The sequence below is a fragment of the Lineus longissimus genome, chromosome 9 (assembly GCF_910592395.1).
Source record: "Lineus longissimus chromosome 9, tnLinLong1.2, whole genome shotgun sequence".
In the NCBI taxonomy this organism is placed as follows: domain Eukaryota; kingdom Metazoa; phylum Nemertea; class Pilidiophora; order Heteronemertea; family Lineidae; genus Lineus; species Lineus longissimus.
Genome location: NC_088316.1, coordinates 7,029,626 through 7,042,112, shown reverse-complemented (window position 1 = coordinate 7,042,112; position 12,487 = coordinate 7,029,626). Strand labels below are relative to the sequence as shown.

General features: G+C 40.1%; 2 protein-coding genes across 2 annotated transcripts; both read left to right on the top strand.

Moving 5' to 3' along the window:
- Window positions 1-4,809: 4,809 nt before the first annotated feature.
- Window positions 4,810-5,745, top strand: LOC135493592 (uncharacterized). Its single transcript, XM_064781043.1, has one exon. The coding sequence runs from the start codon at window positions 4,810-4,812 to the stop codon at window positions 5,743-5,745; it is 936 nt and encodes a 311-aa protein (XP_064637113.1).
- Window positions 5,746-10,286: 4,541 nt separating this feature from the next.
- Window positions 10,287-11,321, top strand: LOC135493591 (uncharacterized protein K02A2.6-like). Its single transcript, XM_064781042.1, has one exon. It carries the CDS (start codon window positions 10,287-10,289, stop codon window positions 11,319-11,321), a length of 1,035 nt encoding a protein of 344 aa, XP_064637112.1.
- Window positions 11,322-12,487: the final 1,166 nt, after the last annotated feature.

Here is a 12,487-nt window from a genome sequence, read left to right as displayed (position 1 = left end):
ACACAAAACTAGTTAGCTAATTCTGAAAACAATGGTTACTGAGGGTTTAACTCTTTCACTATAAGGTCATTGTTTTATTAATCAAGTATGTTCAAACAAGTTGGAGACGCTTGATTGGCAAGTGTAATTAGTATAAGTCTGTCAATCAGAAACATGTTTGATTTGTCAAAGTTTGTATTATGTCTCCTTGGTGATTTCGTGTTGTTATAGTTTTCATGGTAAATCAAGGATTGTATAATGGTCATTCAGGTCTTGGACTCCAGCCTGGGAACACACATATTTGGACTTCCAATCTGTATTTGTAATTGTAACTATCAATGTATTAGCTTTCATGAAAGTTTATTGAATTAGAAGAAGTGAACAGAACCTACAGGACTCCAATTTATTTCTACCGCTAGTCTCCTTCCTTTTTCCCCCATAATATTTGGTGGAGAACCCAAAGGATCCCAGAGAAACAAGAGGAAGACGCCAAGCGAGTGACTCAGCTCATCATGACGATATCGATGCTACCTCAGAGTATCACATCGGTGATAGCCACTCTTGGATTGACCAGTATGCCAAACGAATGGGATATCTCAGCAACTGCAGAAGGAACGTCGCTAACTCTCTTCTGGAACGCTGATGGAGCTTTAAAACGAACTGCTGCACCTCTAAGGATCAAAGGTTTGAAATCACCTTCAACACTTCGTCGTGATAAAAACCGTATGGAACTGTATTTACAGAAAATCAAAGGACGAAACGTGAGTGACAATCCAATTAGCATGCCTTCACGGAAGATGGTTTCATCAATAGCCAAGCCAACTTTTGCAGAGACACATGTCGACAATCCAGAGGACTTCTCCCATCAAGAAGATTTTACATCAATTCAAATTAGGACTAGGAGTGTGTCATCACAAACTGATGCAGACTCTGTGCCTACGAGAGTGTCGGTTGGTGTTCAGTGCAAACCAGAAACAAACACCTATGCGAGTCAGTTTGCTCCAGAGACTCACACAGTGACAGTACAATGCAGCCAAGAAAAGGTCTCAAAGTCAGTACAGTCTGTGTGCAGCAGCACGTCTGTTTCTGTACAGGTTGCCTCTGAGCGCAACTCAGCATCCGTCCAGTGTGATATGGCTAGTCAGTCCGACAATGACAAGGGGAGGGCGGACAGAAAACCCTCAACAGTTTTCGACTCGGGACACGAGCATGTGATGCCAATCCAGAATGTGCACGGTGATGAATTAAAGAAAGATTCAATGAACAGTTTGGCCAAGAAATTTAATTCATGTGGAAATGAAATTGGTAATAATGATGTGATAAGTGTCTTGAGTATCTACCAAGGACAACATCCGATGAATATGTTTCCACAATATCCCATTTATAGGATACCGAACAGGGATTTACTTGGTTGCACACAGTACATCGCTATCCCTATCCAGTCACTAAATGGATGTGAGAGTAAAACTATTTTCTTGCCAAATCGATGCACAATAGCGGACTGCATCAGAGAGTATTCAGAGTTTGATACGTCTCTAAATGAACAGGATGTTTTTGTATATTTTGATCACCCAAGACTAAAGCGAACATTCACATTAGGAAGCAACGCCCCACTCCGTCGATTGCCAAGCACAGGAACACAAATGATTGGACCTAAAGGTGGCCTTTGTAATCAAGTTAGCATCACCATGGACTTCAGTAAGGCAAATGCAATGTTAAATTTAAGATACTGAACAAAAACAAAAAGAGTAGGGTTTCAGATGTGTGGACAACTGGAATTTGCAGGAGCAAAACTCTTAAAACAACAGGAGTATTTTATGGGGTAAATTTTGTTATCACATGACACTGAATATAAACTGAATTTTAGAACAATGAAATGATTTGATCTGCGTTTGACATTTATACTGGACTTCTGGCCACATTCTGAAGACGCAACTATTTTCATCTGCCTCGAAAAAGATGTTATGAATTATAAAATTGACTTTCATTTTGATGAGTTTATGTGCACAATATAGCTATTTTGACTATGGAATAGTGTGAAGAATTATGTTCACTTATTGAATTTCATGTTACTTCATTTTGCAATTTCATGTATACTTTTATATGGTTTCGTCTTTAGTGACTTCATTTTGTAATTTCATCTATACTGCTATTTAATCTTGTCTTTTGTAGACAGCATATAATTCGCAGGAGCGAATTTGATTTTTAAAACAACAGGAGTCTTTTATGGTGTACTTTTCATCAAAAGTATAAATTTACAAGGTATCATTTCTCATAATGTTTAAGGTGAATATTTGACATATCGAACATGTCAAAACACAAAACTAGTTAGCTAATTCTGAAAACAATGGTTACTGAGGGTTTAACTCTTTCACTATAAGGTCATTGTTTTATTAATCAAGTATGTTCAAACAAGTTGGAGACGCTTGATTGGCAAGTGTAATTAGTATAAGTCTGTCAATCAGAAACATGTTTGATTTGTCAAAGTTTGTATTATGTCTCCTTGGTGATTTCGTGTTGTTATAGTTTTCATGGTAAATCAAGGATTGTATAATGGTCATTCAGGTCTTGGACTCCAGCCTGGGAACACACATATTTGGACTTCCAATCTGTATTTGTAATTGTAACTATCAATGTATTAGCTTTCATGAAAGTTTATTGAATTAGAAGAAGTGAACGTTACTGAGGGTTTAACTCTTTCACTATAAGGTCATTGTTTTATTAATCAAGTATGTTCAAACAAGTTGGAGACGCTTGATTGGCAAGTGTAATTAGTATAAGTCTGTCAATCAGAAACATGTTTGATTTGTCAAAGTTTGTATTATGTCTCCTTGGTGATTTCGTGTTGTTATAGTTTTCATGGTAAATCAAGGATTGTATAATGGTCATTCAGGTCTTGGACTCCAGCCTGGGAACACACATATTTGGACTTCCAATCTGTATTTGTAATTGTAACTATCTATGTATTAGCTTTCATGAAAGTTTATTGAATTAGAAGAAGTGAACAGAACCTACAGGACTCCAATTTATTTCTACCGCTAGTCTCCTTCCTTTTTCCCCCATAATAGTTATGCTCGAAATGAAATTCTGTTCTGGCATTCTATCCTGAAAGAAAATCTGAGAATGATGCTTTCATCTACAGTATAAAGTGGTTAAGTTTAAATGGCAACTTGTACAAAAAGAACTGCTTCGTTGTATACAGGGTTGAACAAGAAATGCCCGTGTTTGGCAAAGTTAAAGCTATATGGTATGATGGCGAGTACTTTTTCAGACTTGAATCTTATCAAACAACTGGAATTGATGAGGAATTAAATGCGTATGCAATAAAAGATCAAGAGCTTGCAATGGGATTAGAGATAGTGAATGTCAATGATCTCATTGTACTGTTTCCAATGAAGCCATATAGATTTGATCTCGAGCTGTACATATCAATTAAATATGACTTTAGTGGTTTATTCAGTGAGAACGCAAAGCTGTGAATGACTGTATAAAGTACCGTAGATCCTGCATGAGAGTACGCAAATGTCTCACAGATTTCAATCTCTTGGAGGAATCACCTCTGTAATATCCTGATTTGATTTGATTAGAATGCCCAAAAATAGAGCTGTGGCTTAGATTCGGTCGTGGCCATCTCTGACAAGGATAAGTAGATGCATAGGCCTACTCTCCAGCGGGATTCTAGAGTACATATATTGTGTAGATGCTGTTTTCTAGCCTGTCTTTAAATTGACGTGCACTAAGTGAAGATGTACCATGTGAGCCTAACTCTGTGAATGTTGTTGTGATATACATGTATCATTTTCGCAAAGTTTTAATACAGTTTTTAATTTTTATTCTAAGGCATCCTCTGTGTTTACTTCATACTGTGGGCATAGAATGACACTTTAAATTTGGGGCCATCCTTGAAGTACATACTGTAATAGTGTACACATCAAAGTGAGGATTTGAAGTCTGCCTCCCTCCCTCCCTCCCTCCGCACCCACCCACACCGTGTGACCGCATACCATGCGGTCTTTTGTTCATTGGGTCTATATTTAGGTTTGTTGTGGCTCTCAACGGCTACCTCCGACTGGTCTTCCTTGGCCACCATTTATTGGAACAAATTTATTTTTAATCTGGAAAAGATTATAGAGGTTTTCTGAATCTATTGGATTGCAATGATGGTAGTGTAGAAGCCGCCATACTGTGGCTGAGCCCTGCCTTCATGTATTGCAACAGTTAGTAAAATGTTTGCACCTGCTGTTAGTCTGTGTGAGTAGTAGCCGCCATATGATTTTGGCTGCGCTCTACCTGCGATAAGACAGTCAGCGCCAGTGAAAATCAGGAGAGCCTACTGCCGAAAAGCCTGCAGAATTAAGGCGAAATGCCTCAAATTTCGATTCTAGCCAATCTTGGCTCAAATATTGGCTTGCTACTTCAAGTGGCTCAGGACCGGCTCCCGTGTTCAAAATTGGCTCACCAAGCAACCGTGCTGGCTCAGATTGAGTCGGAAATGGCTTAATTTGAGCCAAAGATGGCTATAGTGCGGCTCTTTATTGAGCCAATAATGGCTCAATAATCTTGGCTCATTCAGAATTTGAGCCAATCTTGGCTCGATTTCCATTTCGAGCCAATATTGGCTCAATTATTGAGCCATTATTGGCTTAACTTTGAGCCATTATATGAGCCAAATTTGAACACGGAAGCCGGTCTTTTTTTGGCTCAATCTGAGCCAATTTTATTTCCAGTGCACGTTGGAAGCGGTGGAAAAAGGCTTTCGAATATTACGTTGTTGGAAAAGGTGTTACTAACAATGCACAAAAGAAAGCACTGCTTCTTCATTCCGCTGAGATGGAAGTGCAGGATGTTTTCGAAACTGCCGCAGACGTGCCATTCGTAGCAGTGGCTGAGGGTGAGACTGACAATGTGTTCAAGGCAGCCATGAGAAAATTGGATGGCTACTTTCTTCCGAAGTTAAATGAAGCGTATGAGCACCATGTTTTCAGACAGTTGAAACAAGAAGAGGAAACAGTAGCTCAGTTTGTTTCGAGATTAAAGCAGCAAGCTATCAACTGTGAATTCGGGGATTTAGACGCAGCTAACAAACAGATACGTGTCCAGGTTGTGGATGCTTGCAAGTCGTCCCAATTATGCCGTAAACTACTGCAAAAGGGGACGGATTTAACTCTGGACAATGTTTTGAGTGTGGCGAGGGCCATGGAGGCAGTGGACCTCCAAATGAAACGTATTGAGGGCAAACCTGCTGAAGTAAATCGTCTTTCCGACAGGAAACAGGAGAAGAAATGGGGTAAACCGAGCGGTAAACCAAGTGGTAAAACGTGTTTCTGTTGCGGAAAAGAAGGCCACATTGCCAAAGACTCCGATTGTCCAGCTAAAAACGCGACATGCAATAAATGTAAATTTTTTGGACATTACGCTGTAGTTTGCAAGACCAAGTCGAATCGTAAACCAGGCGAGAAACCAGGAAGAGGGCAAGAAAATGGAGATAAGCGCGACAAAAAGAGGAAACCCGTACATTTCGTTGGGACAGCAACAGAGGACGATGAATACTCATTCACATTATACCAAGGCGCCGAGAGCAATAAAGGTGTAATAGATGTCAAAGTTGGTGGTGTTTTCGTGCGCGTTTTGATTGACTCTGGGTCGACAGCAAACGTCATCGATAGCGCAACGTGGAAATACTTAAAAAAACAGTGTGTGAAATGTGTTAGTGAACCAACTGCGAAACGTTTGTATCCGTATGTTTCAAGCGAACCTTTGAATTAGGTACCCCAAACCCAATGAAATTACTGGTGGAATGCTAAAACAATGGGCTGGATGCCTCAACTTCAGTCCATTGGTATAACACTTTCCGGGAAGGCTTTTCTGATCTGTGAACGCTGGAAATTAAGTTTGATCTTTTATCTCAAAAATGTTCTTTGTATCTTTTTATTCCATGCGAAAATAAACCTACAGCATCCAGTTAAACACAGCACACTTTCCAACATTTTGAGAAAAATGCAGCTGATTAGCCAATACCTGTGCGGCTTTGTCTTAGTGGAGCCTGCGTCACAAAACTACATGAACTGAATTCGCAACCGCGCTATTTTAAGACAGTTCATTTCCTGGAAAAGACACAAATAGTATCATGTAGCCGAGATTTTGAGGTTTATTTTCGTATGAAACACTTGTATTTTCATTCCCGGCAAGCCCCACAAATTTCAAGCTGAAAGCAAAGATTTGGGGTTTACATACAGTTTTTGCCGTTTTTTGATCGGAACCCCACCTCAGACCCCCCAAAAACTTGGTATCCACGGAAAGGGATTTTTTTCAACTCTCCAAATCAATTGACGAAGACAGCTTCCAATCGACGGCGGGCATGCGCAATGCACATTTCTTGGCTAGCTCCACAGGTCAAACCGAGGCCGCGCGTCTCAAAATGGAAATCTCAGCAGGTCTACAAGATCTTCTTCAAGATCGCGGTAAGTGCATTAAAACATCATAAAACCATACATATTCACAAAGATTAATGACTTATGATTAAGTTACTGATAGCAAACTGTGTTTTTTATGCCTGTTATGATAAGAAAAGTAGATTTTGAAGTGGGGTGTTGAAAAACTTGTGGAAAAAAAGCCGATTGGCATTGGAAGACGCCGTCGTCTGAGGCGATTTTTTCCTTCATATCATCGTCTAACTCGACAATTTTTAGTATCAGAAAATCATAAAATGTTCAAGGAGCCATTCTATGTTGATTGTATTGAATAATTGATAGATTCCTGGCCCTGATAGGTAGTTGAAGTGCACCAAATAATTTTCATAATTGATTGAAGCGGCGGCCATTACCGCAAAATTTGGCTGTTCTATGTACTTTGCATACTCCAACAGCCACTGGTGTTCACTGTTGACTGTGTATATCAATTCCTTGTACCAGGGGGTGCAGACACCTCCGAGAATGGCAGTTAACAACAGCTGAGACTAGGTTTTTTTCAATCAAAATGACTGTATTTCATTAACCTCACAGATGAAATTAATTGCTCAACAATATTTCTGCTATGCTATCAGGCCTAGGCTTACACATGTTTATTGTTGTACAAATAAATAGGCCTATCACATTTAGTGACATGTACTGTCATGACAGTCCTGTCCCATCAGGTTTATTACTATGGTTGACACATTTTAATCTTTTTTTTGCTTAAGTTAAACCTGTGTAACTTTTTTTTACAGAAGATGACGAGGTCCTTCAAGTTGAGAGTGAAGATGTTGCAAAGGTCAAGTTTATGAAGGCTGGATATGGCAACACTTATAAGTGGCCTGTAGTGGAGGATATTGATGAGCATGTAGAGGCAAAGTTCATAATCTATGCTGATTTCAGTGTAGAAGTGAAGGGGAGATGTTCCATTGTCCCTAATTTGGGGAAAATAGAAAAACAGTTCAGAACCTTTAAGAAGCTGTTCCTTGAGTAACCTTTGTATCTCACTCCTGTGTATAACTATAAACGGTTGATTAGCGAAATCGGTAAATGAGAGTGTTAAATGTTTTGCCTGTTGTACTCCTTGTACTTTTTATTCATTGGGAAAAGAACTTGTTGACTTGTTGAAGCTGACCATGAAGGACAATACCTGAAAATCTCAAACAAATCTGTTGGATATATGATTTTTAAAATTTTTTCGAAGACCTGCAATTTGGCAGAATTTTCCGTTTTTGGCCAAAAAGGGTTAAAGGTCTCAGTTATTTCAGATTAACTAAAATGAAGAAGCTGTACTTTTTTATAATGAACTTTATTAGAAGAATAAATGCTGAAAATTTGGTACAATTCTGTTGTACGGTTGTTTTTATATGAATTTTTGAAGTTGGTGCATTTTTCGCTATTTTTGGCACTTTTTATCAAATGGCGATTTTGGCCCCGGAAGCCTTTTTGGGGGTCAATTTCCCTATGTTACAACCTTCTGCTACCCCCAGAAAAAATTGGAGGGGCAGAACCTGTCCCATAGGCATAGGAAATGTGAAATAATGACTTTCTGGGTCAATAAATTTTTCAAAAATGTCCGTCAAATATGCAAGCAATCCCATTACGGACCTTCGCCAGACAGTGGAAAATTGAATTTTTTTGCACTTTTGATGGTCAATTAAAAAAAAAGTAAGCCACCTATGCCTCTGGAACTCTTTGTGCTCTTTCTCTGGGGTAGATATTAGTAGAAAATAGCATTAGAACCAAACCTGGATGCTTACTTATTGAATTGGGGGGTCCCAAAAATGCTACTTTTTACTGCCTCGGGCACGCCCGAAACATGGAAACAGTAAAAATGGTCCCATTTTCGTATTTCTTGTCCGATTTTAGCAAATGAGGTGTCGTTCGGCTCGTAACAACATTTTCAATAAGATAAAACCATCAGAAGTCACCTAAAAGCACTTTGAAAAATTCACTTGTGGTACCTATTTGAATACACTTGGGAAATTTTCCACAACTGTTGAGGTGGGTGACCGGAACGTTGAGGCCAACTTCATGGTAATCAACGGGATAGGACAGTAATTACTGAGCAAAGACACTGCAGAAAAACTTGGGGTCTTGAAAGTGGGCTTAAATGTAAATTCCGTGCAATGTGACAAACTTACGCTGGAGGACATTAAGAAACGTTTTCCAGGGGTATGCAATGGCATCGGTAAACTTAAGAACTATCAGGCAAAGATCCATGTGGATCCTAACGTTAAACCTGTAGCTCAGAATGCGCGAAAAACCTTGTTTGCTATACATGATAAGTTGGAATTGAAAATAAAGGAACTGGTGAAAGATGACACTCTAGAAGGGGTTGACGGCCCGACGCCGTGGGTGTCACCACTGGTGATTGTTCCAAAACCGTCAGGTGACATACGAATTTGCGTCGATATGCGACAAGCTAATACCGCGATAATTCGGGAAAGACATCCGATTCCAACAGTAGAGGAAGTCGTTCCGCAGATGAATGGCAGCACCGTATTCAGCAAAATTGACTTGAAATCAGGATTTCACCAACTGGAACTTGCTGAGGAATCTCGAGGGATCACAACTTTTGCTTGTCACCTTGGTTTATTCCGGTATAAAAGATTGAATTTCTGAATATCATGCGCGCCAGAACTTTTCCAGCATGTTATTCAACAGGTGTTGGCTGAATGTGAAGGGGTGGAGAATATTTCTGATGATTTGATCATTCATGGAAATGGTGACCCTGAACATGATGCGCGCCTTATCAAAGTCCTAGAAACTCTAGAAAAAAAGGGTCTAACTGTAAATTTAGACAAGTGTTTAATCGGATTACCCGAGCTTGAGTACTTTGGTCTTAACATGAGTGCCAACGGTCTTGCACCTACCGTAGATAGGGTAAGAGCTGTTGTTGAAGCAAGTAAACCCAAGTCAGCGACTGAAGTAAGAAGTTTTATGGGACTTTTGAACTTTAGTGGGAGATTCATACCCAATCTCGCTACTATAGCTGAACCGCTCCGAAAGTTGACTAGGCACGGAGAACCATTCAAATGGGGACAACAACAGGACATTGCTTTCAAAAAGTTGAAGGATGAACTGTGCAGGGTGAAGAAACTAGCTCATTTCAAGAAAGGGGCTGACACTGAAATAGTGGTTGATGCCAGTCCAGTAGGGCTAGGTGCCATGTTGGTACAGACTCAGAACAATGAGAAACGAATAATTTGCTATGCGAGCCACAGTCTGTCTCGTGTTGAGCAACGTTACTCTCAAACAGAAAAGGAGGCGCTAGGAATCGTCTGGGCCTGTGAAAGGTTTCATGCATATTTGTATGGGATCACTTTTGAAATAGCGACTGATCACAAACCGTTGATTTACATATACTCGCAGAAGTCGAAACTGTGCGCGAGAGTTGAACGTTGGGTGTTGAGATTGCAGTCATACGATTTCAAAGTGAAGCATATTCCGAGAAAGGAAATGGCAGCAGACGCGTTATCGAGGCTGATTGAGGACACGCGAAGTGAAATAGAGAAAATCAATCATGTTAACGTTGGAGAGGAGTATGTTTGATTCATCGCAGAAATTGCATTACCAAAAGTGTTGATAACTCGTGAAATAGAACGCGAATCCGATTCCGATGCAAAATTAGAAGTTGTGAGAGAATGTATCGCAACGGGACACTGGAACAACTGCCCTCCTGAGTACAAATGCGTGCGCAACGAACTCTGTGTGGTTGGTAAACTTGTTCTAAGAGGCTGCAGGATCGTAGTGCCAAAAACTTTGAGATGCCAAGTTGTCAAACTAGCTCATGAAGGGCACTTGGGTATCGTCAAAACCAAACAAAGACTACGCTTAAAGGTATGGTGGCCTGGTATGGACAGAGATGCGGAACGTGAGTGTAAGACTTGTCCTGGGTGTCAGCTTGTGGCACAACCGTCTTATCCTGAACCAATGAAACGCACTGAAATGCCAACCATGCCGTGGCAGGATGTAGGGCTAGACCTTCTTGGCCCGATGCCAGAAGGAGAATACATCCTGGCGGTTGTCAATTATTTTAGTAGATATTTCGAGGTGGACATTGTAAAAAGTGTGACCACCACTGATATGATAAGAAGTTTGAATGAGATTTTCGCTTCTCATGGATATCCGCTATCGTTTAAATCCGATAATGGACCTCAGTTCATCTCCGAAAAGTTCGAATGTTACCTGGAAGAATGTGGCATAGAGCACAGACTGAGCCCAGCTTTATGGCCACAGGCCAATGGTGAGATTGAGAGACAAAACCGTACAATGTTTAAATATATGCGCATCGCACATGCACAAGGCAAAGACTGGAAAGAGGAACTTTTCAATACACTTCTGTCTTATAGATCTACACCTCATGAGTCAACGGGTGTGACTCCAGCAAAACTCATGTTTAATCGTGAAATCCGTACTAAATTGCCTGAGTTGCGTGATAACACACCAAGGAATTTGGAAGCTAGAGATCGCGATGCTGAGAGCAAGCAAAAAGGAAAGGACTATGCAGACCAGAGACGTCATGCCAAAGATAGTGATCTAAACGTAGGGGATCGTGTTTTGATGCAACAAGCGAAAAAGAACAAGTTGACGACGCGTTATGGTGAAAAGCCGCTAACTGTCGTGGAAAAAACGGGAAGCAAGGTCACTGTCGAAACAGATGGAGGAAAACAGTACAGGAGAAATTCAGCTCATCTACGCAGATTTGAGGAGCAAACAACGGAGGATTCTACTGATAACGATATCGAGACAGAAATTGCAATTGACGATGATATCGCTGAGGACACTGAGCCAGTGCCGCAGGGGTCTCCTCAGAAGATTGTGACTAGGTTTGGTAGAGAGATCAAAGTCCCTACCAAATTCAAGGATTTTGATATGACCTACATATAGAAACCTAGCTAAGGTGTTTGTTAATGTACGATCGCGATATACGATATTAGCAAGTTTACTAAAAAGGGCAGAATAATCCCTTTATCTAACTGTGAAGCTCTTGGGTAGTCTACCCTAGTTGCTTTACTATATAATTCATGTTTTTTGTCATCAAAAGGTTAATCTTGTGTAATCTTAGTTCTGATAATCTCTTTGTAGACAGACATTTTATTGGAAATGAACTCTTGTTCAAATTCGTACTCCCATAGTGAACTCTTAACATGATGGTTAAACTCTATTTTGATTGAGTTAGTTCTGGTTAAGCTGGTAACATTATTGTTTAGTTTCAAAGTGTTCTTTTATACTCTGCTGTTCTTGTGTTTTATATGTACGCTTAAAGGACTCTTGGACTGACATTGGTTTAGTAATATTCAAGCAGAGTTAGTATTGTGTATTGTGTTAAATCTGGGGGTTTACTACTTGTCTAAAAAAAAGGGGAGGGATTGTAGTGTTTTGGCACAACCTGTCTTCGGGGCAATTACCACGGTCAGGACGGAATTGATATGTATGTTGTTGTTACGAGCAGATGGCTGATCATTGTAAATAAAGAATACAATTAGCGTGATTAAATTCGTCGTTCATGCCTTAAGAACTTTACACTTATGTGGTGTCAAATGTTACAACAGGTCTATTCATTTGAAAAACTTGAATGCACAATTTATTCAATCGCTATGACAACATTCGTTTTGCTTTTCAGCTCAAATGACATTCCTTCAGTGCTCAGCGATAACGGTACATACAGTTTGCCTGATCTACGTGAATCTCATACAAATACGTACACTGTTACAGACCCTGCAGCACTGGTTTCTGGAGTAAGATGTTATAATAATAATAATAATAATACGAGTCTTATATAGCACAGTATCCAACCATTAACTAGCCGCTCAAAGCGCTTGATAGGCCTCTTTAAAAAGCAAATGTTTCAGTTGTCCCTTGAAAGATAACAGAGAGCTGCAGTTCCTAACAGTTGAAGGAAGTTTGTTCCACAGCTGAGGGGCTCCAATTGAAAATGCTCTACCACCGACTGACATGACATTGGTCTTTGAGATAGACAGAAGAACGGCCGATGAAGAGCGCAGAGTTCGAGAAACGGTATGAACGGAGAGAATCTCTGAAAGGTATTGGGG